Source organism: Ambystoma mexicanum, chromosome 12, assembly GCF_040938575.1.
Source record: "Ambystoma mexicanum isolate Mex_15411 chromosome 12, UKY_AmexF1_1, whole genome shotgun sequence".
In the NCBI taxonomy this organism is placed as follows: Eukaryota; Metazoa; Chordata; class Amphibia; order Caudata; family Ambystomatidae; genus Ambystoma; species Ambystoma mexicanum.
In genome coordinates, this window is record NC_090936.1 from 875,080,329 (window position 1) to 875,106,401 (window position 26,073).

General features: G+C 45.9%; 1 protein-coding gene across 7 annotated transcripts in view; it reads left to right on the plus strand.

The window, feature by feature from the left end:
* Positions 1 to 26,073, plus strand: part of GAS2L3 (growth arrest specific 2 like 3) — a 412,693-nt gene that overhangs the window by 165,357 nt on the left and 221,263 nt on the right. For all 7 annotated transcript variants that reach the window (XM_069629358.1, XM_069629355.1, XM_069629354.1 and 4 more), the window contains one exon: positions 20,810 to 20,966. In XM_069629358.1, coding sequence (XP_069485459.1) covers positions 20,810 to 20,966 — 157 coding nt within the window. The remainder of the gene's footprint in view (positions 1 to 20,809; positions 20,967 to 26,073) is intronic.

A 26,073-nucleotide genomic window follows, 5' to 3' on the forward strand; every position in this document is an offset into this window, starting at 1 on the left:
AGTCTCTTGCCTTAGAAGGCCTGCTGGTCCAAAATAAAAGTTCCTTCGGTGATCGTGCACAGTGGGCGATTGCCCCTCGCCCCTTGGATCTCCCTCCGCCGGGCTCGGATCCTTCTTGTAACTTGGGCCTCCCTCAGTCGGGTTCACGATGGCCTTTCACTCTTAACACAATCTTCTTGGGGGTATCAGATCTCACCTCGATTCACAGACAAATTTCACAGTTCACTTTGTTTTATCACATTCAGTATTTACTTTCTTTGCTTTTTCCTAGGCTTCCCTCTGTCTGGTTCACTTAGCCATTGTTAACACAGTTCATGAGTTTCTAAACACCGTTCCTGTTTTACTTCATATTTTCAGAAAGCATGGTTCCTTTTCCCTAGCTTTCTTTCAGCAATGGGTCAGACTTTCAAGTGCACAGAGGATTTTATGTGACCTCTGTCGGACCACTCTGACCCTCACACCGCCCCTCTCCTAGGTCCTTCTCAGACTTGAAGTTTCACCAGAAAACAAAGGGGCCAGCCAGAGTCCTTCGAAAGAGCACTCCTGCGGCGCCTGACCACTCTGCAACTTGCCCTTTTCTCTGTTGTCTCAAAAGTTCAAAACACTAGTTCTTTGTTCAGATATAATGTTAATGTTGCCACTTGCAACCTTGGGCTCAACACAGTTCGGTTTGCTATCAGTGTTCTCTGACTCACCGGCGGTGTTGAGCCCGCTGGTCTGGTTCGCCTCTGGAATCGAATGATGCTACCACGGTAGCCAGTGTGCCTCCCTGCTTGTGTTATCCATGCGGAGGCCCCCGCGCACCGTTGACACCTATTCCACCACACGCCAGCTGTATTCCCCGATCTTATAAGTTCTTTATCAGAGGCTTTGCGGTTCTGAGTTGAAAAGGGCAGTGGCAACTCTCTCCTCGTCATCCTTTCAGGTCTAGCTGCTTTTCTCCTCCTTTTGAACTGCAGGTCTGGAATAGCTGTGTGCTCTTGTGCTGCACTTTTATCCCCGTGGGGAAGGTAAAGGGCCGTCGGGAGTGTGTTGTTCTGGTCAGTTGCCTGACTCTGCCTGACCCTTGTGTTGGGACATGTCAGGTAAACGGCTCTGGGATTAGACCGTTGTCTTTCTCTGTGTAAGAAAGTGTTCATGTCGGAAAAGGGCGGTAGAGCTTCTCGATGTCCTACGGGGTAGGATGGGGAAAAAGGTGTTAGGAATGAGATACTGCCTCTCGCCAGTCGGAGTCCAACTTCCACTCCCCGAAGACCCCCAGCCAGCTCCTCGATGCCTGCGTGCTGTAATGCGTTTTACAAATCTAAAATAAATCCAGGTGATCCTCCCCCACTGGTCCACCCCCAAGAACTGGATCCAATAGCGATGGCCCGTGTCCTGGCCACCTGGATGACAGATCTCCGGGGACTAGAGTGCGCAACACCTTCAGGTTTCTCACATTGCAGAGTGCTGTTTTGCTGGTGGGCGCTCTCCATTTCTGCTGGATGATAACAACACTTTACGTATTTCTAAGGGGATCGATAGCGCTACTGCAAACTAGAGTCTAGCTCCTCCCCCTGCATCTGCTTCCGCTATAAAATCAAGGAAGCACGTGCGTTCGCGCATTGCAGAGTGCTTTTCAGAGTGCGGTTTCGCTGGTGAACTCTCCATTTCTGCTGGATGGTATGCTCTCCCACTGGACATCACCTTTATCATTATACTTTAGACTCTAAGAACCATCATCTAACGTGAACGTCTCCCTTTGCATTAAAGAGAAAAACTCTATTACATATTTGTAAAGGGATCGAAAACACGACTGCAAACAGCATCTAGCTCCTCCCCCTGCATCAGCTTCTGCTATAAAATCAAGGAAGTGCATGCATTGCTGAGTGCTTTGCAGAGTGCTGTTTCGCTGTTTGGCTGGTGAGTGGTGATACACTCACGTTCCATCTGCACTTCATTTTTTGTTAACTAACACTCATTGTTGCACTGTATCAATTCTAATTACTTACAGTGCGTTCTCATGTCTAGCGCATATTCTCTAAAAACAGCTATGCCCCCACAAAGGAGATAAGCAAACCTCTTAATCTAAACGCACCCCAATGAGGGCTGTACATGTTGATTGTGTGCATGTTTCTGTCTGCCAGCATACTTGTTTAAAGAATAGGAATTAAGAATAGGAACAAACATGCATTTGGAGTGATTCTTTTACTTACAGCTACCTACTGCGTAGTGTGTTTAGATCAGTATACTACTCTGTTGTCTCGTGCTCATAAAACGCTAGCTAATTCCTTAGCCATCTAGATTTGAAGTTTCTACAAGTAAATCATTTTGATTGAGCTCATAAGCTCCATGGAAACAGCTCTATTGATTTGTAGTTTGCAAGTACTACATTACCCAGCACCCCCTTGTCCTGAAAAACACGTCATCAGTGCGTTTGACAGGCCGGTTTGTGTCCGTAAAGTGGCAGGAGCCGCCGCTGACACAGCTTACAGGTAACCCTTCATATTCAGTTCTCCTGTGTCTTTGTCAGCCACTATGGATGCTCTTTTGACCAGGCAAGCCAAACGAAGACCCCTGATAGTACATGAGCATCTAGATGCACCATTTGCATCAACCGAACGGTCGGCGCAAATTCGCTCTGCTGACTCTGTACACGTATAACCCTGCCCAGTGGGCCTCCACATGCAGAATCGGGTGCAACTTCATCTATGGGTGATGCATGTGGGGGTAAGCCCCGGGGACCGCCGATGCCTGGCGAATGAAATGCATTCTACAAACACCCACTCCATGGTAATACCATCATCACCCCCAGGACTTTTCCCACAAGAAACTGCTGTAGCCCCATGTAAAGGACATAGCGCGGCGCCAAGTACTCAGCTGATGCATAAGCCCTTAGAATGTTTGTTGCTTAACACCCGGTCCCTGGCCAAACGTGCTACCAAAGTAGCCGATTACATCACAGGCACAAATATTGATATCTGTGCCATTACCGAGACCTGGCTTCACTCCGCGGCTGGCCCTATAACTACTTTGGCCAAACCTCCTGGCTAAAAGATCATGCAGGCCTATCGACAAGAAGGTATAGGGAGAGGGGGAGTACTCATGATTTACAGCTCATCACTTCAGCTTTATGAGATTGCTAATATAGCCATAGTGGATTGTGAAATTCTACTTGCCAAGCTCTCCAGGGACCCTATGTCAAGGTCCGGTCTTAAAGCTTCCCGCAGGAGTGATGCTGGCCCACCAGATCCCCACCAAGGTGTGCCAACTCAACAATCTCTCAAAAGATATAATTACTAAACTGGCAAACCCAAGGGGAAAGGGGAATGGATAACAAAACGGCAGATTTTCACTGGTTTTCTATGTACATCTATCGACTACTGGTTTTCCATCCGGAACTGGATTACTGGATAGATGATTCATCAGTGTAGTGTCTGTGAAAATCTAAACACAAATATTACCCTTTTAATATTACTATTCACAGCCTTAAACTACTGATTCTTTATAAATTCTTAATTGAAAAAAGGTATATACCTGCAGCCTATGCTTGATAGCTTATAGGCCTAATAATTATAGCTAAGTATTTTTTCTTTCTGAATCTTTAATAAACTTCTCTGAATTCTTCTTTTTCTTTAACAAGTTCAATTAGTTGATGAACCCATGTTGATTTGAAACACGCTACTTATAGTCATCAGGAAATAGCGTAATCATACCTTCAACTCCAATGAAGATACGAAAAATCTTTGAATGATGTGCTCTCAAAAATAGCAACAAAATAAACACAAGGCCAACAGAACCGCGCACTAGAAGGAAACCGCGCTCTCTGATGAACCGCGCTTTCAGATGAACCGCGCACTAATTACTGCAGACTCGACAACACTGAAACCTAAACTCTCAGAAGCTCGGTAAGGCTCCATGAAACCACACACGAAAAAGACGTGGATACGATACGTCACAATCAGGAAGTAAAGCAACACACTGAAGGACGTACGATGCACGCCAACAGGTCCTTTACTCTAAAGTTAACTATAACGAAACTCACGCGCACGCGAGGTATTCAAATAAAGATTTCGTTAGTATTGTTAAAGAAATACTATAACACTGTTAGCACAAAATAAACCTTACTCTAAATTTCAATTTCTATTAAAGAAACAAAAATGCAAGTGCAGCCGCAATTACAGAAAAAAGAACGTTACTATTACCAGCCGGTAAATAACACGAGAAAATGAGCACATGAAAGTTCTTAACTTGTAAAAGAAACAGTTTCAAAATTCTTTTCAAATAACTTCTTGACTCAATCTGTAGATATATTTTCTTGACAACAGAATAAAAATGATTTCTCAATTTGATTTAGCTTGCTTCATCTGTAAAGATATTGTCCTTTGAACACTGAATGAGTCCTTCTTGAAGTATCTTATCTTCTCTGAAGTATATTTCTTATAATAAAGTTTCTATAGATCATTAAAGTTACATTTTCTACAGAACTAAATTACTGCAACCTTCCTCTAAGGAAACTGGAATGAAAGGCAGTTTAGAATCGTGGTGAATGTTCCAAACTACCTCACAGCATTTCTCCTCCAATCACTGTTGTGGAACTGACCCTCCATCTTGGTTTGGGACAATAGGCACTTCCTGAATTGTTTAACATTAAGGAAATGTATGTGAATAGTAAGATGTTACATTCAGATCAAACACTCAAACATCATTCAACCATACTCCTACATATATTTGTGATGATGAAATCTCCTAATTGAAAGTTTTCTAGTGAAAGGTCTCTTGGAAAATGTGGAAAAGTGTCATGGGATCCTGACACCCTAATACTACCATCAATATTGTTCTTATTTATCGCTCCCCCGATAAAAATGCCCGATTTTCTGTTGCATCTGAGCGATGCGATTCTTACTCTTCTTAAACCATTGGCAAAACTGATTCTGCTGGGTGATATGAATCTGGGCCTTTGGGACCTCGCTGATAAAACGGCCCACCACATCAGCTCAAGACTGCACTGACGGTGCTGGGTTTCTCTCAATGGGTGCAGTCTGCAACCCACTATAAAAGGACACTTGACTGGGTGGCTGCACACAATTTAGATTTTGAGAGTCTTGACATAGCCCCGTCCCCCAGGTCTGATCACTTTTTTGTGCACCATGGACTATGCCAAAGATTCCATCTCGGTCAACCGTGTATTTAGCCGCATTGAATCCTGGATGAGGGACAGTGGGTAAGCACTGAATGCCAAAAATGCAAAAAAAACCAGAGCTTGCAAATGAATACCATATTTTTAACATCTCAGGCTGTGAAGTCAAGACGCTCAACAAGGTAAAGACCTTGGGGGTGGTACTGGATCAGGAACTCTCCATGACGGCACATATTAGTAGCCTGGTGTCTCTTGAAACTATTGACTTAAAACAGGCCCTTTCTCAACAGATCCAACTGTGCCACGATGGCAAGAGCGATTATTGGGGCCCATATAGACTAGGGCATCTGTAAAGGGTAGCTGACCAGATTGCAGGTCATCCAAAATAATGCGGTGAGGGTGGTGGAAGGTCTAAAGAGATCTGACCAGGTCTCCATCGCAAGACAAAATCTCCACTGGCCTCAAGTGGAGAAGAGAGTAATATTTCGGACACTCTGCATTACACATCAGTACCTGCATAGAGATGTCCCCAGATATCTTGCAGAGGAATTGGTCTGGTTGCCGGAGAGGAGAGTCCTTCGATCTAACAACTCCAATCTTTTACTTATACCCAAGGCAAGACGGTTGTTGTCACACTGAACTCTATTGCCCACACAGGACCAATGCTCTGGAATGATCTACCACCGGATTTGAGAGCCTGCACTAGCTTTAAGAAATTTAAATCTCAAGACCATTCTTTTCAGGTAAAGCTCTCACTTTCTCTGATCTTGCCCTGCCCTCTGATCCTGTTTTTATTGTCCTCGCGCCATCATGCCCACAGACCTTTTCTATGCGTGTTAGAAATGAAATAAATAAATATTGAGGGTCGTTCTTCCTTGTGACCTCGCCCTTAGTCACTAACTGCCGGCATTCGAGGGTTCTGCACCACTGATTGCGGCTAGCAATTCCACTTTTATTCCAGCAGCACAACATCCTACTGAGTACACCTGTGCTAGCTCATCATTAATTGATTTATCCACTCTGCCAAACTCCATAATAGCTGCTGGCTTTACCTTGTCTGCTGCTATCTTGACTCAAGCAAAAACGGGGAGGTTGGGGTGCCCTATTAGGACATGCGGCACCCGCGAGCAGAGCATGTCTGATCCACAGGCACCATTCACGAATGATGCTGGTGCATCTGACCTCCCCATTCCCATTTGAGCCCTATGGGGTTCAAATGTGAATGGGAAGCATTTCTTTCCGACGCCCGCGAATGGGCATTTACCGGGTCCGGCAAGGCCGTAATGACCCGGTAATTGCACATTTGCGGGCGCCGGGAAAAAAAGATACCGGTGGCAGCCGTGACGGTTTTACCGGCATGGCTACCGCCGTCAGTGTCGTAATGAGGCCCAGTGTATGTAAGTGAACAGACAAAGCCCAGTGCAAAGAATTGCCTGTGACCCAAAAGCTGGTCTCAGAAGAGTTAAAAAAAAATACAGAAAGTATGTAAAGCATGAACACAGAGAGCCAAGCATCAAATTATCCATATTATTTAGAGATAGCTCAATAACATAAACTTTGCTTACTAGCTATCTGGAGGCCTATACACTTCCTTGTATTATGTACTCCAATGTCAATTCCTGGAAGTGGGCCCCCATTGGGTCTGCTTGCTTGACTCGGGCTTCAGCTTTATCTTGCCAGCAAGCGATGCCGCTTCAACCATCGTCTGATCCAAATGTTATGAGCGACGATGCTCTTTCTGAAACTGTAACCTTAGCTCAGGTACATAATAGTCCCCTGCAACTTTCCATTTCCGCACAGCGAGAAATTGATGCAAGCAATCAGGCGGTGTCAGTCAAGGCTCAGACATTGCTTCCACTGCCCGCCCCATAGCTGTTGATCTGATGATGCCTCTTCACTCCCCGTCTCCCCACACACAGCTGCTACCTCTCAGGCCCTTCTCACTTACCTTTCAAATCCCCCTCCAACCAACTTGTCCCAGTCTCCCATTATGTTCGCCAATTCCACCCATAATTCATCTGCCCTTTTAATTTCTTTTGTCAATCCCACACCTCGAAGGCCAATTTTTCTGCCATCTCTTCGACCCATTTCCCCTCAAGTGACCACTCCGCCACTCATAGAACTGACGATGAGCGCCATGAATACAGCTCTTCTATCTTTAACCAAGCTGATCGAAAATGTAGATGCCAAAATTAATGCGCAGACCTCTTTGATTTTACAGTTCTTGGGACGCGACTCATATATACCATCAACCATCTTTCCTCGGGGACAAATCGCTAGGGAGTTGTTATCTGATTGCAACTCTAATGCGATGCCTATAGAAAGAGGAGCTACGCCTCTTGAAGAAACTCCCTTTTCTTCGCCAGTTTCATCCGACTCGGTCATCGTAGTCCCCGATTCTCATCCTCCTGTTGAGCTCCCGGTCCCCCTACTCCAGGTTAAACCAGCATTTGCTATCTTTGCCAAATCGAAAAAATCTGTGAAACCTTGCAAAAACACGAAACCTTCTTTGGGCTCAGCTCGATCAGGCTTGCAGCACTTCATTCAGTCTCTAATCTTGCCAAGCAAACAATCCCAAATAGCCAAGACTGCCATTACAAAGAAAATATGCAACATTAGCACAGGCTAAAAGAGACTCGCAGTAACAATCTTGCCAACTATGCGCCCGTGCCGGCTAGCACTGACAACCTACAATATGAGCCACTAGATGATCTACTGCAAGAAGTAGAACATTTTGGTAAAAAGGTACTCAAGCCCACCCTGTACACACATTTAGCACTGCCTACTGTGCCATTAGATGCTATCCATAAACCTTTGCACTCTCGGAATAATGACTTCCTGACGTTGGAGCAAAGGCGCCACAAAATTACTAAATCAGTTGCCCTATTTGTAGCTTTGCCAAAAATGCACACCATGCGTGATAAGTCGGTACTGAGAACCTGGAGCTCACAAAACCAATCCAGCAATTCTACTTGCCAGCTAATCCAAGAGCACTTATGCAGTCTACTGAGCTTATATTAGGGCCTTGGTCTTATTTAACAGGCAATGCCATTGCCACTTGGCCCGAGAGGACATCGCAGGAACCAGCATGCAAACATAAGTAAGCCCCGCATGCCTCTCTATCCTATCATCACTTAATTCTTCAGTGCCGAGGTGGTGCATACCCCACTTATGATTTAAACAGGACAAGTATATTGAACATCTTTAGCGATATTCAAATCCTAGAATATCTTTGCTCTTCGGATATAGCGCAAGTAGAGTTCTTGCATGACCTTGATTTGTCAATAGCAAGACTCTGGATTCAATCAGGCATAGATGGTGCTTAACACCATATGGCAAGCTAGAGCTCAACTATTCTAACTAAGCTTCATTCTGATTAACGAACAATCTTTGAATAAATTCAAGACTCCCGACCGACAGCGTCGTCACGAACGACGACTTACTTTCTTTGCCTTTAAAAGTAACTTGCATTCAAGGAGCTTTCAAGACTCTTCGGCAGGTAGAAACTGCACCCAAACCAAATTGATCTTTTCAATCACGTCACTTAAGCCATAATTAACAACTCAAGATTCGTGACTCTCGCGCTTGTAAATTTGCCAGTTGGAACACCAGGGGCTTCAAACATCTTATATCTACCACCTGAAATCTGCTGACTGCCTATGATATTATTGCCCTCCAGGAAGAAATCTGCTGACTGCCTATGATGATATTGCCCTCCAGGAAATCTGATTAACTGAGCCCTCTGTTTGGGACAACTATAATGTCACGTTACTGCCAGCCAAGGGTTCAGCCAGAGGAAGACCAATGACTGGCCTATTGGTTGCGCTGAAAAATGGTCAAGGTCTTTAGCTAGACCCGTGAGCTTCTCTGAACATGTTTATTAAATTAGTAAAAATCAAGACTCCATCTGAAGCACTAGCCATCATTAACATATATTGGAACCATTCTAGCACATTCTAGCATAGAGGCAGATTAATTTCTATAAGACTTGAGTATGTATTGGATCTGACTACCCACGATTGTTTAACAAGATATGTAATTCTGACTGGCGATCTCAGCATACACTGACTAAGAGCACTGCTCAAAATGCAGCTTGTGTACAGCGGTGGTCCTCGTTAATGGAGGCGAGAAAATTATTCTCAATGGAGCGGTGCAGGGTGACATCCCTCCTCTGAGCACGTGGAAAAGAGATCATCAGATAGCGATCATTGATTACATCTAAACAGATTGAGATGTGTTTGCAATTACTGAACGCTTCCTAGTCCAGCCCCAACAGCTCAGTGATCATGATTGTTTGACACTAACCTGGACCTGGTCCCTTCCTCTTGTATCGCAATTTTATAGACCAGCCCTTATACTTTCCGGTGGTCGAAACTGGTTCAGGTGGACGCCAGATTCAGAGGCATTTTAATACACTTATACAGAATCAAAAAGATATGTTAAATCCAGAATTAATACACTCTCATGGTCTTTATGTAGCTGCTTGCAAATATTCAAACTACAACCGTCCTCATTCTCTAAATTGATTCATAGACATAAACATGTATGATCAAGAGCTACATGAAAGAAAAATCGCACTCCGACTTTGCAAAATAAATCGTAGCAGCCTACCCCTTTTAACTAGAATTTCAAGGCTCAGACAAGTGAAGACACAATACAAAAACTGGATCAAGTTGCATAAAGCCCAAACCATGCAGAAGGACGCCCAACAGATGTTACAAGCATTAGCCTCCAAAAACCCTCCTTTAATTTAGGGCCTATTAAATTGGGCGAATATATCACCTAAGTTCCAATGCAAATGAATGCAGTGCCAGAAGAAGTCTGGGTGCATTACTATCGTACCTTGTATGCCCCAGCCCCTCGTTGTCATCAAACTGTGATCAAACAGCTCCCGCTCCCCCACCCACCCAAATGTTGGTGTGGCATAGCAGCCCATGTTTGACTCTTGGGCGATAAAAAGGTGGTTCATAAGTATGTTACATACTTTTCACAAATACCCCCCAAAAATACAAATATCTTTATATAAGAAAAGGCAAGAGATGATAAAACACCACGCATACAGAAACATCATAAAATAAATGCAACACTGTAACGGGTCAGTAGAAATAGTTTCAAAATAGATTTGATCTTAATAGTTCAAGAAAGTGTATTTCCTTGAAGGAAAAAAGCAATCACGGCCCTTAAACACTTTTCATATCTAGGCCAGAAAGAGTTTGGGAAGAGACCGGTTTTGTGGATTTTGTCAGTCTTTTACAGAAATAGCTGGCTTCTGCGACAGTGTCTAAAGGGGCAGTCTCTAGAGTTTACACCACTGAAGACCATTGGTGATGAAGAGTGGTCACAGAGATGAAGATTCAAGTAAAGAAATGGCGTCCTAGCAGTGCTAGAAAGTATTGAGAAAAATATTCTTTGCACAAAAAACAGTTCCACAGCAGTTGGTTTTGTGGTTTCCAGAGGCTGTCACTGTGCACGTTCTTTGGTGACTACTGTAGGTCCCGGTGCAGGAGAAGCCCTACAACAATTATTGACTAAAGGGTCCACGCCAGGAAAGCTGAAAGTCAAAGCAGCTGTGGCCGTTGCCAATGCCTGCGTTAGGGAGGTGGGAAAGACCGGGGAACTTGAGAGAGAGGGACGGCCCTAAAGCCAAGCACCCAACTCCCTAAGAAAACAGTAAATCCTAATGATCCCTTTTTAGGAACCTACAGCCACTCCAACTACTGTATCAAGTTCAATAAAAACACCCTTGGATATTGCAGAGAGTGAGCGTGGTTATTTGTGGCGGACACCCCGTCTCAGTGAGCACAACACGCAATTGCATGCAGAGCTTTGCTGTCCAATTTGGCCAAGAGTCGAAGGCTGCTGGTGCAGACGCGGCTTGCAAAATCTCAGTGCTCACTTACATAGTCGAGATTTTATGAAGGGCAGGGACCATTTGCATGCTCCTCGATCTTCATGGCGATTATAGGGTTGCTTGAAACATATTTGCTATTTACTGCAAATAAACGTTCGTTGCAGCAAATAACAAATTTCACTGTGCATGCCTGGCCTCTGGCTGGCAGCATTGCACCAACTATGAAATTCTTATGGGCAGCCCTACAGATAAAGGGGTGTATCGGCCACTTTTACTCTCTAAAAACAGGCAAATACTCCCCAAAAATAAAAACGGGGATTAAAAATATTCCCAACAAAAAATGCGAAAAACTGACTATGGTTGGACTAGTACTGCACATAGTACCACAAGAAGAAACGGCTATTATTACTGGCTAATTGTAAGAAGTACACCTGTTTCTTTTAATGTGCATGAATAATTGGGTGAAAAACAATTGTTTACAAAAACATATTTTCGTTTTTCCAATTAAATTTGTTTTATTTGCTTTCTAAAATACTCCCACTGGGAATTGGACGAACGTTTTATAATCAGTAAAAAATCATTTTACTCCCAACTTTAAAAAAATAGGGAGTAGAATACTCCCACTTTGGAATTTTAAGCACTTGGAAAAAAAAATATTTAACTGAAAATGTGGCAAATACATTTTATTTATGTTGGGTAGGTAAACTTAAATAACTAGAACTGTAGGTCTAGTAATATTTGTAAGAATCTGCAAGGCCTGGCAGAGCGTTGAACCTTCTTCGAGCAACAGGCCTTCCAGGAGTGCAGGTTCAAAGTTCCAGCAGTAGGTGAGCGAGTAAGTGGGAGGGTGCAGTCTTTTTTATCCTCCATCTGAAGTCGGTGAGTGAGCACTGCACCCAATCATGCACACCGAGCATTGAAACATAGTTAGCCAACTAATGGAAGACCATCCCTCCAAGTACATTCAGGCCCTACGGAAGGGCTCTCATACACAAAAGATTACCTCAGTCTCTCTGCGTGTGTCTCTCTCTCACTCTTTCTGTGACTCTCCCTCTGTCCCAAGAAAGATAACTATCATTTTGTTAAATGAAGGAGGGATCAGAAAGAACCCAGCCATGTAAAATGTTGCTAAATACTGAAGCCATTTTACACAAAGCAGAATCTACCCTGAGCCTAGACGAGGGCACACTGTCTCTGGTATGCTATGGGGTACTGCCTCCTTGGGAGTAATACAGACTCTTAAGCGTAGCTGGGATGAAACTCAAAGCAAGCAACATGTTCAGGGCGGTATCTAATAAGGTAACATGTGGACTTCTCCCTAAGACTAAGGGCAGGAGAAGCACTCTCCCACAGGATGTGTCTGAGCTTCTGGTTGGTTATATATTCTGGAAATACTATCTGAATTGTCCTAGTCATGACCAGGCCTGTGCGCAATTGTGGTGCATCCCATGTAGGCAGATGGGGCACCTGAGTGACTTTGGGTTTTCACCCCTTTATTTACATTAACCACCAGATGGGTTTATGGCCTGTTTGGATCCTGAGGGTTGATCCTGTGAGGTAGGGTCGGAACCTGCTAAGAGCCTAAAACGCTTCTTCTCAACTGTGGCTCACCTATGCACGCTACTTTTGAGCCTTTTATTGATGAAGATGATGGGGTTGTCCCTACTGTATTCATCAAGTTGGCAGTATATTTCTCCTGTTCCATGTTCAGAAGCATCATTTTGGACAATGAAGGGCAGACTGTAGTCTGGAGCATTCAGAACAGGTGCCTTATACAAGGCTTTCCCCAAGCCATCAAATCACCTCTGACATTGCTATGCCCAATGAACCTTTCATGGGTGTTTATTAGAAGTCTGAGCAACCAGAGTGGCTGCTCTGGTGCAATAGGTCAGCCAAGTAACAAGTGAGGCCCAATAAGGCTCCCAATCCTGAACAACTACTGGAAAGAGGCAAAACTTTGCCCCACCAAATTTGAGACTGAGGCAGACCACTGTACTCCGACATATCTGCCACTTTGAAGCCTGGATAGTCAGTTGGGCCTCTGTCAAAGCCTGCAACAATGGTATGAAACCGCTCCGGTTTAGATGGTGCGAAGAGTCTTCAGGGTTCTGGCAGGGAAATTGCACACACTTCTGGATCCAGCAATGCTTGCATGGTCCGTAGCTTCAGGGAGACCGGTCTTTGAGCAGGAGCGGTTATCCAGTTGTCCCAGCTGGATCAAGGGGATGGAGCAACAGTCTTTCTTTCAGTCTTTCTGGAGAGGCAGAGCCTTTCCGTCTGATTTGGTTTAGAATCGAAGGATCCTAGTGCAGAGCTTCAAACCTTCGGGCAGCAGGCCTTCGAGGAGTGCAGGTTGAGGGGTCCAACAGTAGGAGGGTGGGTCTATTTTATCCCCGCACCCCTCAGGAGGCAGTGAACACCAAACCCAACCATGCACACAAAACATTCAAACAGAAGGGTAGCCATCCAATGGCAGACCATCCCTCCATGCACATCCAAGCGATCAGGAAGGTCTCTCATCCACACAGGAAGTAAATCCACACTATCCCAGACTGGTATCTGGATATGCCAGTCGGAACAGGGTTCAGGCTAGCTACAGCCTCTACCTCTGGGATACAGGCATCTAGAAGCCAATGATGGCTACCACACCCCACTGACACACACAGAGGGACCAGGGATAGTCATGTGGCCCCTCAGCTCTTCATGGCAAACAATAACTACCATTTTGTGAGATGGCACAGAGAACAGAAAGGACACAGCACATCAAATGCTTTTCACCAAGGGAGTCATTTTACATGAGGCAAAAAGTTCCCACCAGCCTAAAAACTTGGATAACTGAGAGGGGTATCTTCTCTGGGACCCTGTGAGGTACCTTTGGGCTACCCGGGCCTTAGAAATCATGAGGACACTTAAGGCAGAGCACACAGAAACAGATGCATTCTGTCAGGCTTGGGATTAATCCTGGCCCAGGAGGATAAATAGTCCACCTCATAGCCAGCAAAATGCACATAGGGCTTCCGCATCAGGTAACAAATGGGCTGTCTACCCAACAGTGTACATCTAGACTGGCACTAAAGGAGTCCCAGAGTACTCCGGGCGCCAGAGGGGCCTCCTTGTGGGATTGCTATAACGGACTCCAAGCCTCTATAATTGCCCCTACAATTCCCCACATCGTCCTGACCCCATCCTCATGGTGAATTAGAATCCCCATTCTAGTTCAGCAGTGCCATGGAGCTGACTGATTGTAGCATCGGTGGCTGCACTGTCCGAATGGGTGCTGACTAAGTGCTGTCCATGTAAAGATTGTGCCCTAATGTCCTGCTGCTAACCAGACTCGGCTATGCTATCTCCCGCAGCTTGCACTACATCAGAGATGTTACCACAAGGACAATGGGGCACTCAGATTGCATTGGGATCACAGGCAGTGGGCCAGGCAGCTGGATGCTGAGTGCTAAGATGGATTTTCAGAAATCAGCCCTGTAGTCTGATTCTGAGAGGCCGCCCTGTTCTGGTGAACGGAGAAAGACACTGATGTCTAGTCAAACTCTGTCTGGGTAGTGGGACTAAACGGCAAGACTTAAACTTAGGAAGGGCGAGTGGTGAAAGGTTCAGTTAAGCACACACACAGCACTTTTAATAATACAAATTAGAATGTATAGAAGTGGTATTTTATAGGCCTTTAGACAAACTCTTACCAATGAAGAAACACAAGTACACACACACACACTAAAACATTCACTACTACTATATACACATTCACTTTGATGTGCTCTGCTAAGAGCACCAGCGCTTCACTTTTACGTTGGTTCAAGCAGTTCAGATTACTGTAGAGTAGTAGTAAAGCAAGTAAATAAAAAGAACCAGGTAAGTCACCATCAGTTAGAGAACTAATATGTTATAAATAAATGTGTTAGAAATAGGATACCAAGCCTTATACAATAGGGCTGTTAGGGAGAAATCTAATTTCTGTGCTAATTCCCTTCTACCTTAGAGACCCCCTGCTCTTTTGCTGGACTTTAGGGCTTTTAAATTTTTATCCTGGAGTGTGAGAGATCTTTTCTCACTCTCTGGTTAGGACTCTGTTTCTTTTGGTTTTGGAGTTGTGACAAACTCCATAAACATCATCTCTTTGTATTGTGACACACAGCACCTTCAGTGCAGTGGCACAGAGAAGTCTTTTGGATTTCTGTTAAGTTTTAAATACCTTCTCTTGGATAAACTACTGTTTCCAAGAGTAGTAAAGTGAAATTGACTTTACTTCCCTTTGTAGACCCAGCACACACCAACTTATGTGGAGTGCTGGGGGGGTTACTTAGTATCCCCTTTGTCTACCTTCTCATGTAACATTTATTATTTTACCCTTGCTACATTTAATGGCTGGTGGCAGTGGTTTAACTTTCCTACCATTGTGTCTCTTTTTTACCGCAGGCTGAATCCTCAGCTGCACCCATGGGTGCCCATTTGGTCTAAATGGCCCTGTCTTCTTTTTTACGCCATTTCTTGTTTGTAAGGTCCTTCTTGAGATTTACTCTGCGCGCCAAACCAGGTTTGATACCTTTGTTTGATTTGTCTTTGGCAGGATTCACGGGTGAAACCTGCCTCTGGCTCCAGCGTGACTGGCAGGGCAGGAAGCGAGGGAGGTTCCCGAAACTCCCTGTGCTTAGTCTCCTTGGTTACATGAATGCACCCAATGGTGATTGGCCAGCTGGCTGTCCTTGGAGGACAGCTACCCTGCTGTGAGAGTGACGGCTAGGCTGCAAATGAATTGGAGAAACTTGTATGAAAGGCAAGGAAGGCAGTCGACCACTGGACGAAGGAACCGATGAAGAAACTGGAAGAGAAGCTTGCTGCACCCTCCTGGACCGTTGGTTTGTCTAGTGAAGCCCTGCTGCAGTGCTGAAGCTCCATATTTCGAATAGACTACAGAAGCCCAGAACAGATGACTTCTTCCCTTGGGTTGGTGGGACCAGCTGACCCCAAGATGAACTTGACTGGAACCTCTGTCCCTGCTGGCTGTACTTCCTCGCTGCTGCAAGAATCGAGTGCCAGGGGACAGGAATACCAGAATCGAGTGCATCGTTTTTTAGCCGAACCCGAGCTCCAGGAAGATCCTCCGACTCCCTCGAAGCAGGACTCCCCAATCCTGAGCCACCTCAACAGAGCGCGGAACCCCAGAAGCAAGAGGGGCCCATAAGATGTCCAATTGTGCCCATTGCTGCCACCGACCATATTACCCAGACGTCCTCCCTCTTGTCCCCACGACTGAGGCTCGGGAACAACAGGATCTGCAGGACTACAACTGGAACAGAAGCCAGCTGGATCCCTTTCTTCAGACTCAAGGTGCTGTGTGACGGAATATAACTGGAGTGTAACTCATGATATGAGGCAGCGTCAAGATTAATTAACTCTCCTACAATATCTCTTACTGCAGGACCTACTGCCATGGACTGAGTATTTTTGAGTCTGGTGTCATCTTTAAGTATTTAAATATTTCACACCACTGACTAACGTAGATTATGAAAGACCTTTTTTTCATACTACACGTCAAGAGAAGGGAGAATCCATAGACCACTTTGCAATGTGACTGCGCATCAAGTTGAAGCACTGCAAATTCCATTGATACCAAGTAATAGCTGGGTGTGATTCTAAAGGATTTCGTTAGAAGCTACTACAAAAGCAACGGTCGATTGATAAATTTCTTGCCCTGGCACGCATGGAGGCGGCAGTAGAGTCCCAATTGGATAATCTCTGCAAAATCACTATGCAGAAAAAATCGTCTGATCAAGAAGTGGTCAACAAATTATTTTCTTCAGCCAACTCGCTACCAAGACGCAACAAAGCCACATGTTACAGATGTGGTTATGAATACCCACATGCCGGAGAATGCCCTGCCATGGGACATAAATGTGCTGCTGTGGGGGCTATGACCATTACAGTCATGTGCAAGAATCCCCTAATTCAGCCCAACTTCCGGAGGAGTTTCAAGGAGCCAAGAAAATCAGGACCAACAAGCCCATGTGAAGGAGGCCCAGATGCAGACCATAGGTGGCAAAGACGAGATGAGAGGGACCATAGGAAAACATATCCGAGAGAGGAACACAAGCCATCTGACACCTTGCGACGCAGCAGGCGCTATGTCTGCTATATTGAAATGAAGTCACCTTCCAGCAGTGAATCATCTTCCTCAGGAGACGACCAGCGTAAAGGGGTACGTTTGGACTTTAAATAACGCTGCAACCCAACATAGCCCTGTTCTTGGCATCCAAGTAGATGACACACCCATGGATTTTCTCATCTACACTGGCGCCACTGTCAACATAATTAGTGAGGAAGCCTATGATACTTTACCCAATGCACCAAAACTCAAGAAAGCTATGGTAGAGATCTACTCCTACGGCTCCACCACGCCTCTGCCCTTCAAAGGAGTCATCTCAGTCACGTGTGCACACAAATCCCTCGTTGCCAAGGTTCAAGTACATGTCCTCAAAAATGAAGCAAAAAGCGGTTGCATACAGTTTTAAGACTACAGCGGACATGGGACTAGTCCACATCATGTACCGATTCATGGCTCACAAGTATCTTTCTCGGCTACAAGATATTGAGCCAACCTTTCCGAAATTGTTTAAAGGATTAGGGAAGCTAAAGAACCGGAAAGTCCAGCTTCACATCAATCCAGAAGTAAAACCTGTTGTCCAACATTATCGGGGCATACCTATTAATATACAACACCAAGTTGAGGATGAAATCAACAAACTATTAAAACATGTCATCGAGCTGGCGACAGGACCTACTCCGTGGGTGTCACCTATAATACCTGTGCCGAAGAATTCGCCAGACGGGTCCATCAGGTTATGTGTGGATATGAGAAGAGCAAATGAGGCCATAGAAAGAGAAAGACACCAAGCACACAGAATAACGGATATGATTCACCTCTTATATGGAGCCAAATACTTCTCGAAACTGGATCTTATAAAAGGATATAATCGGATTGAAATTGCCCCAGAGTCCAGGTACATCACCACCGTTGAAACTCACCTGTGGTTATTCCAATACAAGAGACTCAGTTCTGGCATCTCGTCTGCTGCAGAGATTTTCCAGGAGGAAATTCACAAGATGATCCGCCATTTCCCAAGATGTCTGAATTACTCAGATGATGTACTGGTTTACGGAAAATCCAAGGAAGAACACGATGCAGCTCTCCATAAAGTCTGTGCAGCGCTTGAAACAGCAGGTCTTACGCTCAATCGGGCAAAGTGTGAGTTCCGAAAAGACTCTCTCAGGTTCTCTAGACACCTATTCTCAGAAAAAGGAATGTGAGCGGTCCCCGAAAAAGTGGCGGCCCTCAACTCTGCCCAACCGCTGCAAAACAAATCCGAGCTACAATCTTTTCTTGGGCTGGCTAGCTATTGCTCCCGATATTTACAAGATTATGCAACAGTAAGTAATCCACTACGTCTGCTCAAACAGAAAAAACAATTATGCGAGTGGTCTCCAGATTGTCAAACTGCTTTTGAAACCATCCACAACATCATCAACAAAGCAGATAACATGGCATACTTTGATGCGGATAAGAAAATTGAAGTAATAATTGATGGCAGCCCAGTTGGACTCTGCGCCATATTGACACAATGCAACCCTGCGGAACCCAGTGAAAAATGTGTAGTGGCATATGTGTGTAGGAGTCTTACAACAACAGAAGAAGCCTATTCACATGCAGAAAAAGAAAGCTTAGTGGTGGTGTGGGCCTGCAAATATTTTCACCTCTTTATATGGCAAAGCATTCAACAGCATCACTGATCACCAGGCACTTCTTACAATTTTCAGTGACCCCAAGGCAAGAATGCCTCCAAGAATAGCAAGGTGGGGACTATACATTTAAATTGTACACTGCCCATGAAAGGAAAACAACCCAGCGGACTACCTTTCAAGACACCCTGCAGGCCCAGCCCGAGCCGGTATATCCATCGCAGACAACTACATAATATATCATCTTCAACCTCTGCCAGTGGATTGGGCCACCATGCGTAAAGAATCAGAAAATGAAGCCCTTGCTATAATAACACACTGCATACGGACCGACAGGATGTCGCACGCTAAACAACAAGCCAGACAAGAAGAAGAGACTGTGAAAGATATTAGGGCATTGGAACTTGTAAAGGAAGAGCTGACCGTAGTTGAGAATCACATTATGATGAAAGGATCAGAATTGGTAATTCCACCTTCTTTACGTGAACGTGTTGTCGAGCTAGCACATGAGGGTCACCGGGGATTAGCCTCCACGAAACGTCTTCAGCGCGAGAAGTTCTGATTTCCCAGGTTGGACACTCTAGTGGAAGAAGTTGTTAGCAGATGCAATCTGTGCGCACTAGTGGCTCCCTAGCCACACCCAAATCCCTTACAAATGTCTACACTTCCCGGAGGTGTTTGGGAAGAGGTGGCAGTCGATTATTTTTGGACCACTGCAAAATGGAAAATATGTAATAGTACTCAATGATGAACATTCTCGGTTTCCAGATGCGCAGATCATTGAGTCCACATCAGCAACATGCGTCATTCCAGCGCTAGACCGAATGCTATCCGCTTATGGAATAACAAAGGTCCTGAAATCAGACAATGGACCCCCATTCACAAGTCATGATTTTGAGAACTTTGCCAAATACATGGGGTTCCTACACCGCAAGATAACACTGCGGTGACCTCGTGCTAATGGGATCGTTGAACAATTCATAGCCAATGTCAAGAAGTCCTTACAGATAGCCAATCTGATCAAGAAACCCTTTCAGCAAGCACTATATCAGTTACTACGTGATTATCGTCACACCCCTCATAGCACTACCGGAGTGAGCCCGTATGACCTCATGTTTAGACGAGTTATCAGAACACGACTACCAGAGAGTCAAAGCTGACAGCCCATCACACCCCTTGGATAACAAGTCAAGGATCGTGATCTAGATCAAAAGGAGAAGATGGAGTGTGGGGTAGATCTGGGAGACAAGGTAGTGTTGTGCCAGCCAAGGGCCCGGAAGGAAGACTCTACATTTGCCCCAGAAATGCTGATTGTGACGGCCAAAAAGGGCAACCTGGTGACAGCCAGTGGCGATCGCCAACAAGAGGTCCCAATAAACTAATCTGTGGCATACCTGAAAAATGGGAGCTGTCAAGTGACTGTTGATGGATCATTTTCAGATGACTCCTACCAAGGAGATGGTGAACCCTCTGAAGATGAAGAACAGCTTGGAGGAAAACAAAGACCCTCTGTGCCCCAGAAGGCCTCAACGCAGCCGCATAAAGCCCCTCAGACTGATCGAGGAAATGGGGTAAAGACCTGGGTTAAGCTGTACTATAAAAAGGGGGGAGATGTCACGTCGTAACTTGACTCTTTTGGCCCTCCCACATCGTTATATGGTTGGCTCGCAGTTCAGGCCACATGACAAGAAGAGGGACGTTGGGCTAGGGAAGGGGCGAGGACAGAGGGGGTCACGTGGGTCAGGGTTTTGGCAGTTTACACATCTTTAGTTCAAGGAGGCAATCGACCCCACTATGTCCGCATACTTTATGGCCCTGTCGGGGCTCAGATGACTTCGTTTGAGAGAGCCTTTCGCACTGCCTGCGTGAGGGCTCCGACAACCCCAGCATATGGTGTCCACACTTGTAGTCTGTACGGTTTACCTTTGTAACTTAAACTACAATATTGAGTGCACATACTCGCTTTCGGAACTGTGCTTATTTCATGATATCTTTTGTCATACATTCTTGACACACCATTAGCATTTCAGCATCAGTCGAAATGCAGAACTACTGTGTTTACAAATAATGGATTCCTTTTTTTCCATATGTAGGTGCTGTTTGAAGATAGTCCACGGAATCCTCTAACCCCGAGGCATGGACCAGGACTGGCCGATGTTTCCCAGTATGATCAATGGTTGGCTGTGCGACATGAAGCCACACTAATTCCTTTGAAAGACGATCTGTCCATCTGGTTAAATGGTCTACTTGGTGAGGTGTTTAAGCTGTCTACAACTCTGAATGTAACTTTAAATGACAATTTGATAAAACTGTATTTGATCTTGGGTGAAGTGGAGCTTTTAATGACCTTGTGAAAGCAAGTCGTTTGTTGGGCTCTGGAAAAAGAATGGGCATTTAATGTGTATTCCCACACTGGGCTACAGCAATAATGGGGCGCAGGAATAAATGCCTATCTATTCATGCATGCCTCACATATATATGCCATGGTTGTCCCTTAGACTATTGTGCTCATTTGGCACCATAAGGGAAGATGATCGGTATATAGTGTCTCGTAAATATTTTTTGCAATGTGTTCTCCTCTGTTGCCCTACAAAATAACATTTTGTTTGAAAATGGTCTCAATGGGAGAGCAGAAAGGTAGCCACTGTGTACCCTTTTGTTATTTTAGGGTTTATTTGATATAAATTGGGCTTTTGATATTTGCTATTTTGATATTTGCTTTCTAGATAGAACGAACTAAAGGTGTGAAAACATTGCAATGTACTCCAGCGTCACAAAATAAAAATATTTACGAAAATAATTTACAATACTAACATTAACAACATAAATAGGTAAATGTAGTGAGAATCTGAATTTGGGTAAACTCTTTCCTATATCCTATACATTTAATTTAGCGAGGCTTGAAACGCGTGTTGGCTCGACACTCTAATATAGGATTGATAATCTCATCTAGTCTTTTGAAGCACAATAACAAGAACTTGATTTCTGCTTTTTTGTAATAAAAGGAAATTATTATTGAATACAAACATTTGTTTTTTTTTTTCTTTTAAAAAAGGAGAGGCGCTTTTTCACAAGCGAGACGTCGGGGAAGCGTCTCGCTCCATTTGGTTTCACTGCGACTCCCATAACTAAATTGTCCTCGTTTTTTCCCCCCGACTGGTGTTCCATTTTAAATACCTATCTTTTTTACCCTAGGCACATGAGTGACACAAAATCCAAAAGGGGGTGGCAAAGCAGAAAGATTTTAAAGGGATTTCCAGTCACTAAGTAGTTCTGTTTTTCTTGGCTTCAATTTAAGAACATTTCTATTTAACCAGTAGTTTAGCTCTGAAAGACATTCCAAACAACATTTTTTCTGTTCACACCTAGATGAAGATTTTAGTCCGCAAATAAGTGTACATCAGCGGAACTATAAAAAGAGGCTAAATGAGCGAACTAGGGGAAAGGCAAAGATACATATTTAACAATACTGCCAAGCCCTTTGGGTAAAGGTGGTTGCGAAACACATTGCAGTCTGTTGGAAATCAATATGGTTGAGAAATTATAAATTAGTCACCGTATTGACTAACATACTCCTTGTCCATAGTCCCTTTTCCTCCATACTGTATGGGTGTCCCTCTCTAGGGACGGGAGACGGAACCTTTTTCACCATAAAAAAACTTCTTCCCCCTTTAAATTTCGAGGTGTGCGGGGGCGCGGCCCTAGGAGCATGCGCTCCCCTGACTCCGCCCACCGGCACCATTCCTCAGTCCCCATTGACGCGTCAACAATATTACCATTGCCTAATGACACCAGTTTTATTAGGGGGAGGATGGTGGGACGTATGGAGGAAAGGTGACTATGGACTAGGAGTACGTCAGTAACTACAGTGAGTAACTTCTAATTACTCCTACATCCCGTCCCCTTTCTTCCATACTGTATGGGCGATTACAACTGAATGTAGCCCCAGGGTGGCGAGGTGACCCTCCTTAAGAAAACAAGTTTCTTACCACAGCCTGTTCAAATGCTGCATCTGACCTGGAGCCGGCATCCTAACAGTAGTGTTTGCAGAAGTCCGAAGGGGTGGACCATGTTGTCGCTTTACTGATGATCTGCCACGGTACGTGCCTCTGGAACGTGACTGCTGTGGCCTTGTCACTGACTGCATTTGCATACATGTTAGCTGGACACGGTTTGTGCTGTCCTTCATAGGCCTCCTTGATGGCCGAAACCATCCACCTTGGAGACAAAGAAAGCATCTGACTTGCGGAAGCTCTTGGTCCTGTCCAGATAAAATTTCAGAGCGCGCCTGACCGCCAGACAGTGCAGGACCCGCTTAGAATCGTCCTTAGGATCCACAAAGAACGTAGGTAAGACAATCTCCTAGTTTAGATGGAAACAAGAGACTACTTTAGGCAAGAACGCTGGATGCATTCTCAGGACCACCTAATCTCTCTGAAAGGTAGTGTACGGTTCTGAAGCTACTAGCACCTGGATTTTGCTAACTCTGCATGCGGACGTAAGACCCACCAAGAGAGCTGTTTTAATGGTGACCAGCCTGATGTCCGCGGACGCCATGCTTTCGAACAGTTTGTGTGTCAGGGCGCCCAACACTACATTGAGGTCCCACACCGGGTGTGGTTTCTTGATGGGCGGGTAGAGCCAGGTGAGGCCCACCAGATGGCTCTTAACCACCGGGTTGGAGGAAGAGAATACTTCCTCCAAGTTCCGGTATGTTCCAATGGCCGCCAGGTAGGTGCGGCATGTGTCTATTTGCACGCCTGAGTGTGCAAGGTGTGCAGAGAAGGATAGCACGTCATCCAACATGCAAGTAAGTGGGTAAATCTCCATAGAGTGTGCCCAGTGACAGAACCTAGTCCATTTACTTTTGTACTGTTCCTAGTAGCATCACTCCTAGTGCCCTGAATTTTGTCTAGGTTAGCCTGTGACGGCCCCAGATGCTTTAGTGTGACCTGCTCAGGAACCACGACGCAAGGGCTCACTTCTGCGGGGCGGGGTGGATGACCCTGCCCCCCTGCTGCGATAGGTGAGCCAGGCCCAATGGCAAGTGAATGGGAGGCCGGTCCGAGAGGCTGTGCAGCTCCGAGAACCATGGTCTCACTGGCCACCACAGAGCTATCGGAATGATGCTGAGGTGACACGATTCTCTTATCTTGCAGATCACCCTGTGGATTAGGGGAGTGGGTGGAAATGCATATGCTGTCATGTTGTTCCACTGTATCTGGAAAGTGTGGCCCAGGGAGCAGGGGCCCTGCCCCTGCCAAAACGCGAACTGCAGACACTTCCTGTTGACCCAGGAAGCAAAGTGATCCACCTGAGGATGCCCCATCTGCTGAAGATCCCCCAGCAGGACCTGATTGTTCCACTGTCTGCTCCCAGTCTGCTGAGCCTGTCCGCCCCCAGGTTGGACTCCCCAGGGAGAGGGATTGCAGTCAAGTAGATGCTGTTCTCCAGGGCCCACTTCCAAATGCTGACCGCTAGACTGCACGGGGGGAGGGACCTGGTGCCAACCTGCCTGTTGATGTAATACATGCTGGTGGAGTTGTCTGTTTGAATGAGGGCCACCTTGCCGCAGATAAGTGGCAGGAAGGCCTTGAGAGCGAGCCAGATAGCTTTCAGCTCCAGCCAGTTGATATGGGACTCCTGCTCCTGGGCGGACCAGACTCCATGGATGCTGTGGTTGTCCAGGGTAGTGCCCCAGCCTTCCAGGGAGAAATCTGTGGTGATGGTGACTTCCGCCGGTTGCAGTTCGTGGACCACCAGACAAGATCCTGGTGGAGACAGGGAGGAATGCTGACAAGCTCCACTTGGGACCCCAGCTCCTGATTCCATGAGGCTGCGAAGAGCAGCTGTAATCTCCTCGTCTCGTTTGAGGTACAGCCAGTAGAAACGCTGCCATCATACTCAATAGATACTGGTACTATCAGGATGCTGAGAAAATGACCTGTGGCCCTCTTGATGGCCGTGATCTTGTCCTCCGAGGAGAAAACTCTTGGAGCTTGTGTCCCAGATGAGGCCCAGAAAAGTCGGGCTCTGTGTAGGCTGCAGCTGAGACTTCTTGGGGTTGATTGAAAATCCCAGTTCCTGAAATGTGATCATAAGGGCGGAGGAAGTGTGGTGAACCGCCTCCAGGGATCTCGCTCTGATGAGCCAGTCTTCCAGGTATGGGTAGACATGGTGACCCTGGGCCCTGAGAAGTGCTGCCGCTGCATTCATAAGTCTGGTAAAGACCCTGGGGGCTGAGTTGAGGCCAAAGTGTAGAACCTTGTATTGGAAATGGAAGCCCATGATCCTGCCCGAAGAAAGGACCGATGAGGCTGCCAAATTGGGGCGTATAGATACACATCCTTCAGATCTAGGGAGCACACCCAGTCTCCCCTGCACAGTGTCTCTGCAATAAGCGCTGGCGTAACCATCTTGAATTTTTGAATAGGGAGGAAGAGGTTCAGGGTGGAAAGGTCCAACACAACTCCCAGGCCAGGCTGGTTCTTCTTTTGTATGTCAGAAATCCTGGAGTAGAAGCCCAAGCCTCGCTGGGAGGCTCTGACTTCCTCCACTGCCTGGCTCTCTATGAGCGAACAAATTTCCACCAACAGTTGTTGTCCCAAACTGTGGGAGTGGAGGGGACGAGGGAGGAGAGGAAGGAATCGGTAGGCAGTAACCTGTGGACACTAAGGATAGGATCCAGGGATCTGTGAACTTCTGACGCCAAGACTGTGCGTGAAGGGCTAGCCTGCCCCCCCACCGGAGACACGTGGACTCAAAGGGATGCTTTATGCCTTCTTTCCCTCTGAGGCTGGTGCAGAGGAGGGGGACTGAAAGAAGCTCTTGCTTAACCCCCCTAACCCTCCTGACGCCCTTCTGCTGTTTGCACCGGTGCTGATTCAAAGAATTGTCGGGCTGTCTCGATCTCTGTTCTTGGAAGCGTTGGAACCCACTGAAAGCACGCCCCTTGTCGGAGCATTGATGCGACTGGGTGTAAGCCTTGGGCATGGCCTTTGTGAGGCTAGATAAAGACTTTGCAGTTTGGGAATTGTTTTTTCTTTTTCTCTAGCTCCTCATCGGTGGTCGAATGAAAGGGGTCACCACCCTCGACTGGAAAGTCCAATATGTGTTCCTGGACATCCGGGTTGAACGTGGTAGCCCGTAGCCAGGCAGTCCTTCTCATGTCCGTGGCAATGCAGATGGCATGGCCTGAGGGGTCAGTGTGCGCCACGGTGGACTCCATGATGTCCTGTGCCACCAATTTAGCTTCTGCCAGGCCCACCTTGAAACGTGCCTGGCTCTGCACCAGAAATTCTGGGAGGAAGTCCGCTATTTCCACCAAAGCCTCTGATTAACGGCTGCCAGCATGGCG